Below are 6874 nucleotides of genomic sequence, written 5' to 3' on the forward strand. Positions count from 1 at the left end.
GGTAACACCCTGCCCCATGCTCTCTCGAGTCCATACTGGCACCCCTTAGGGGCATCCTACACGCTGCAGCATGTCTCATCCAGGGCATGAAAAAGTATGATCACATCACCCCCATCCTGAAGGAACTCCATTGGCTGCCCTTGCCAGGCTACATCCTCTTCAAAATGAGCTCCATGTTTTACAAAGCCTTTTATAACCAGCACCCTGCTTATCTTATAGACAAGGTCATCATCTCTGGTGGTTCCAGCACACAGCCAGTGCACCATCAGACTGGAGAATAATCAGAGAAATAAGAAAAAACAAGGTTGCAGACCATTTCCACCTATGCACCCAAGGTCTGGAACAACATTCCTAAAGCCTTCAGGACCACCCGACTGTTGCTCCACTTCGGGAGAGAAAGAAGACATCTTCAAAGAACACTTCATCACAGTGTATTGACAGTTCACAAACTAGCTACCGCTATTACTTATTACGCTTTTGCTGGTCTTTGACCCTGTACAACGCTCTGCTGTCTTTTAGTTTGGTTCGTTCTACATACTAACATGAAGGTGTATGATTTCAATAATATAGGGATGGATTGAATGTAACACCTACAAAACCCACAGTAAATATAGATTCAGCTAGTGAGTAAACTGGTCACATCTGAAATACACATAACAAGTAGCTTCTTAAATGATTATGTTGCCCTATTATCTGCTTAAGTGAATGCAGACCATTTAGTATTTTAAAATGATGGTCAACCATTATCAACCTAGGATTTGTATGACATCACTTAAACCAATCCAATGTATGGTCCAACTGAAGCCTTTATGCGAAAATATCAAAAGTATCAGGTAGCATAAGTCCAAACTGGTATGGGGAAGCCAGAGCTGCATCCTAGCACACCTTTAGCAAGATTATCATTCCGTCTAGTAGTCTTAAGTATTGAAATACAAGTGGAGACTATGCTTTGTTTCCAAAAACATTACCTTATAGTGAAAATTTTCATCTTCAAATTTTTCACCATATATACTTTCTCCTCCAGTGCCATCTTGGTTTGTGAAGTCTCCTCCCTGGAGCATGAACTTTTTTATAACTATATATAAAATTAAAAAAAGAAGTACTAAACCACTTTTATACCATGAACCAAACAACTTTGTAATATCCTGAGTCATAATGCAAATTAATTTGAAACAATGTATGGGCATTTTAAAAAAGGAAGCCATTTAAAAAAACAATGTAATAGTAAACTAGCTTTTAACAGCAGTAATTATAAAGAAAACCTTCAGCAAGTGCATGAAAGAGAAACCACAAGAAAGAAATGTCCAAAGTGCACCTGAAAAAGAAACTCATTTTCGATGTGTTAGCATAACAAGTTTCAAAGACAATGCAATTTTCATTTTTCCATAAGTACCAGGGCATGTTGTTTGACACCAAACTCGACATATTTAGGTGGTACCATGAACGAGATAGCAACTCCGGTCTGCCCAGGTGCAATTCCCATGTTATCCTATGGACCGCCTATCACTTATAGTGTACTTTAATGGTAAAGACACTATAGAGACAAAAGCTTGTACTTACATGCCTACAGTCTTAATATACTGTACACTGCCTCATGGGCACAAGAGGCCTCCTCTAGGGGTGACTGACACATACTAAAAGCAGTGCATTTGACTGTGCCACACATGGCCAGGGCGCAGTTGAGTTTGAGCAGTTTGCACTGCTCCTGCAGAATGCAATGGTAAGCCTGTCAGTATTCATTTAGTTTACTTGGTTTGTCCACTGTGGCACAAACCTGTGCTACATCCCTGTGGACCACTTTACCAGCTATGCCCTTGGTACCATGTACTAGGGACTTATAAGGGGTAAAGTCTCTGTTGACTGGGATTGCCAATTCACACAACAGTTTTAGGGAAAAAGCACTGGTCAGCAGGCTTCAGAGTCGAAAACCAGCATCTAGTCCACACGGGTGCAAAAAGTGTGTAATGGCGGGGCGGGAGCTGCAAAAACAAAACAAAAAAACTGTTTTCTTACACTCCCCCTGACCCCTTTTCTTCCCCTTAGCTTACTACCATATCTTTTCACCCAATCTCTGCTGCCCCTTCCACAGACATCCCCTTCCAGACCCAACAACTATCAACCCTCTTCCCTGCCTAATCAGCTGGTCCACACTTCTATACTCATACTACATCACAACAATACACCCCTTGCCAACACCCCCCCTCAACTGCTGCACTGTAATCTGATGGTGAAGGGTTGCTTTGTCTGCCAATTAGCTTATGGGCGATATGTCACCACAGTATAACTAATGTTGCTTCTTGTCAGGATCCTGATGTGCTTTCACCTAGAGCATGCAACAGCAGTTCAGTATACACAGATCCACATTTACACATAAATAGTGTGCTTTGTTTAGTTTTGGCACACTTGTTCCTCCCGTCTACGTGAGGCCACCAGCTGTAGATTAGTGCAGTCAATTGGCCCTATGATGCCAGGAAATCCTGCTGTAAAAAGAATTGATGGACAGAATGCAGAACAATGTCATACATTCACCCCAATAGAGATCTGGGCCTAAATCCATCGTTTTTTTGCTCACCATGCCATTCCAGTTTGAACCCAGCCATATGCAAATCAGTCTTGACCCTGCGCCCAGTGGGAACAGTCCACCCCGAACTGCCAGGCCAGGTCCTCCCTGGACTGGAAACAAGCATCCTAGGACCAGTTTCGGGCTTTCAGCCCTCATCAGCCAGGATAGCTTGACTCCAGTGGCATGGAGAGCACGGGACCCTTTCTGGGCATACCTGTCCCACTCGGGTGCTTGTTACCAGTCCAGTGAGGGCCTGGCTTGGCAGTTCGGTCTGGATTGTTCCCATGAGGCACAGGGTCAAGACTGATTTGCATATGGCTGGGTCTAAACTGAGGTGGCATCGTGAGCAAAAGAACGATGGATTTAACCCAGATCTGTTGACTGGGGGTGAATGTATGATTTATTCAGCATTCCGCCCATCATTTGTTTGCGTAGCACTTTTCACCGTAAGTGGGATGGGTATGCCCAGACGTGGGTCCCTTGCTCACTGTGCCACTGGATTCAAGCTAGCCTGGCTGATGAAGGGTGTTACCCAGAAACCGGTCCAGGATGTTTGTTTCCGGTTCAGGGAAGACCTGGCTTGGCAGTTCGGTCTGGACTGTTCCCATGGGGCACAGGGTCAAGACTGATTTGCATATGGCTGGGTCTAAACTGAGGTGGCATAGTGAGCAAAAGAACGATGGATTTAACCCATATCTCTTGACTGGGGTTGAATGTATGATTTATTCAGCATTCCGTCCATCATTTGTTTGCGTAGAAAATCCTGCTGTAGCATAGATGTTTGCTTTGGAATCATTCTCTGCAAGGCATTCATCACTTACCAGAGTATTCTGCTAAAGGCTGACTAAGTGATGCCAAGCTCCAATCCTACTGTCTCATGTGTGGTACCTATTGCAAAGACTTCTAGCGCTGATAACGTTTTATGGGAGGGGAGGCAGTGGATCCCTATGTTGGCATCAAGGGCATCCCTACTGATGAGAATAGGTTTTGTATGGTGCCCATACCGAGCCTGTACATACAATCTCAACATGACCCATGTTTATAGGTTCCAATCTAACTGGAAATCCTGGCTCTCACCCTGCATTGCAGCGCCATTTTAGGTAATTTATTGATAGCCTGGTTTCCATCGTCACGCTGCATGATGTGTTGTAGCAGAACATGGATCTGGCATAGCATGATTTAGGGGGCTAGTAGTGCTGCAGTCATTGTGGTATACTGCAGAATGGAAGTGTGAGCTTCTGCAATCAATTTGTGAGAACTTTAGTTGCACATCACCGTTTGAGAAGGTCTAGGCCTGTGTGCAGTTGTGTGTGAAATGTTATTTTTTCCAGCTCAAGCGGTGTATTTTCTGTGAGTTTTTTTGTATTGTTTTTACAACTTTTCTTTCTTTCCCTACATTTTCAGGAATTTTAATCACCTGCTTTTGACTGGAAATACTTTTATGTGGTATTTTCCGCTGGTTTTTAAGGACCTCTCATACTTGTAATTCGGTGTTATTTAAAACATGCTGTAAATAGCACGTGTGAAATATAAACCTAATATTTATTGTTTACCCGCGATTAAACTATTTGTTAAAGTCATACACTATTCACTCCTGCGTGCGGTAATTACCAATACACACATACTATAATCCAGTCCAATGTATTTTGCATAAAACCAAAGTAAGCTGCTCTTGCGGCACATTCAAATACCAGGATGCCATCATGATTTACCATGGCTTCAGTTGCTGACTTTTGTTAATAACCAGTTGGTGGGGGGGGGGGGGGGGGTGCAGCACACTAACCCCAATACAATTTCATACACTTAAAGATTTTTGCAGTAAAATACAAAATAAAACTCACTTCTGTGGAACGGACATCCTTTAAAATGAAGAGGTTTCTTAGATACAGGGCCGATGCCCTTTTCTCCAGTACAGAGGGCACGGAAATTCTCAGCTGTCTTGGGTACAATATCAGCAAATACCTCAAAGACAATCCGACCAACTGAAAGAGATGAAGAAACATTACTGTCAGTGAAATGAATGATCGTGTCACACTACTGTGGGGCAAAACCAAAGGGGATGATGGACGGAGTGTTGAACATTGCAAGCACTCACCCCCAGTCAACTGATCTGGGTTTAATCCATCATCACTCTTTAGCTCATTCCGCCACCCCAGTCCAGACATGGCCATATGCAAATCAGTCTGACCCTGTGCCTCATGGGAACAGTCCAGCCCGAACTGCCAAGCCAGGTCTTCCCTGGACTGGAAACAAGTATCCTGGGACTGGTTTCTGGCTAATCAGCCGTCATCAGCCAGGCTAGCTTGAATCCATGCCACTGGAATCAAGCTATCCTGGCTGAAGAGGGATGAAACCCCCAAACCGGTCCTAGGATGCTTGTTTCCAGTCCAGGGAGGACCTGGCTTGGCAGTTCGGGTTGGACTGTTCCCATGAGGCACAGGGTCAAGACTGATTTGCATATGGCTGGGTTCAAACTGGAATAGCATGGTGAGCAAAAAAACGATGGATTTAGGCCCAGATCTCTGTACTGGAGTGAATGTATGACATTGTTCTGCATTCTGTCCATCAACTGTGGGGCTACTACACCGCCTGGGATAATCGGCTATGTCAGACTGCAATGAACAGTAAGGACGGCGTCGGATTGGTAATGCAGGCACTCGGGCAATGGGGCCGTTGTCCAGTTCTAGCTGTGGGCTGCCTTTTTTTTTTTTAGCAGTCTGAGGGGCCGATTTGGGTGGTGTCCCTGTTGTTGGGATGCAGCCAGTGGCCCAGTGGGTGTCTGAGTGGCCTTTCTGGAGGCAGAGGGGCGCTCATTACCTCCCGTTTAGCAACACGCAGAGGTGTCACTCCCTTTCTCTCGCTGGGCCTACCCATTAATGCATGAATACTGAGCGGGGCAGGGGGTCTGAGCAGAAGTGCCCTCACTTGTTTTCAGGTGTGTTTCACCAGTATAAACTAATCCGTGCATTTTTTTTACCCCCTTCACCTTCTTTATTTAAATAAAATTTCGCCGAAGCAGTGTTTTGAGGAAAGGCAATATGCAAATGTAGGCCACTTTTTTTTGGGGTGCCCGGGACGATTTTTAATCCCAATCCAGCCCTGGGTAAGGATATACAATACTGATGTGAGGTCACAGGGGTGACTCGTTCATCATCACTATAAAAGCAAAGAATAGCGAAAGTCTATTCTAAGCACACTACGGTTTACTGTAAACGAGCAACAGAGCGCCGCACCCGTGCTGCATATGGATGGCCATTTGAGCGTAGGTGTGGGTCTCGAATTACCCTCTTTTACAGCGCTTCATCCATCGCCATAGTTACTCAACGGTAGGGTGTAGCTCGAATCGGCGCAGGACCGTGACAGATGGAGCAGGGAAGTATGCGCTGCAAAAGCCCTCGTCGTGAGGAAATTTGTCGTACATAGCGCGATATACGCTACTAAAAAACAAATATTTGCCATATTGCGTTTATTATCCCAGCTTTCCCAACATAAAACGTGTAAACGCGTGTTACCTATTATAAGCTTTAGGCCACAGGTGTTAAAATGCAGCCAGCCACGCAGGTGAGCGGATGGGGATGCGAACCCATTTCAAAACCTGAAGATATTTAAGGGGTCGGTCAGTAAGGGATTCACAAGAAATGCCATACTACAGTTGCTAAAAGGCCACACAACGCAATGCAGCTCATATCTAACCTACAGATGGGATTAATGCTTTGATGGTTTGCGGGCCTCATAGTAAAGGGTCAGAGGGACATAGACCGCGTGCAACTGGCGGGCGCTGAAAGCTCCTCTTATCCACCTCCCGCTCTCCGCGGCTAAACATTGCCTCACCGGACTCCCCGCCGATCTCTACGTCGAAAAATAGCCGAGGGTTGTCTGGACATGAAGGCTTGCTGACCGGTGCTGGGAAGGACATGCTGCTGCGGTTCCTGCAGAGAGTCGATTAGTCTATTGTGCGGCAAATGCTATCCCACTCTGCACCGGCTCCGCACAAAACACACTTCCGACTGCAAGCACCGGATATCCGCCTCCATGGTCCAATCATAGCACCGAGCTCTGAGTAAGACAAACTGAACACCAGGAGCGCTAGAACGAAATGTCATGAAAGCAATTTAAAGACATGCGCCTCGTAACTCGAGCCCCGTTTCTGTCTCCTCTGACTATAGAGCGCTAAGAGGAGTGTTGCATGATAATAAAATGGCATCCAGCTCGAACTCGGGGCATGAGCAATGTCCTTCACAGGGTTGTAAAACAAAGAGGGGGCGCTTAACTAGCGGCTGAAAGTGAGGCAGATGTGCAACTGGAAAAGAA

At 45.5% G+C, this 6874-nt stretch overlaps 1 protein-coding gene across 1 annotated transcript in view; it reads right to left on the minus strand.

The window, feature by feature from the left end:
* PPID (peptidylprolyl isomerase D) overlaps positions 1-6577 on the minus strand; it is a 78799-nt gene extending 72222 nt beyond the window's left edge. Inside the window, exons 1-3 of the mRNA XM_085641731.1 lie at positions 6395-6577; positions 4405-4545; positions 969-1075 (exon numbers count right to left, since the gene is read on the minus strand). Of these exons, the coding sequence (XP_085497857.1) occupies positions 969-1075; positions 4405-4545; positions 6395-6479 (333 nt within the window). The 5' untranslated portion in view covers positions 6480-6577. The remainder of the gene's footprint in view (positions 1-968; positions 1076-4404; positions 4546-6394) is intronic.
* Positions 6578-6874: the final 297 nt, after the last annotated feature.

This window comes from Triturus cristatus, chromosome 2_2, assembly GCF_964204655.1.
Source record: "Triturus cristatus chromosome 2_2, aTriCri1.1, whole genome shotgun sequence".
Lineage (NCBI taxonomy): Eukaryota > Metazoa > Chordata > Amphibia > Caudata > Salamandridae > Triturus > Triturus cristatus.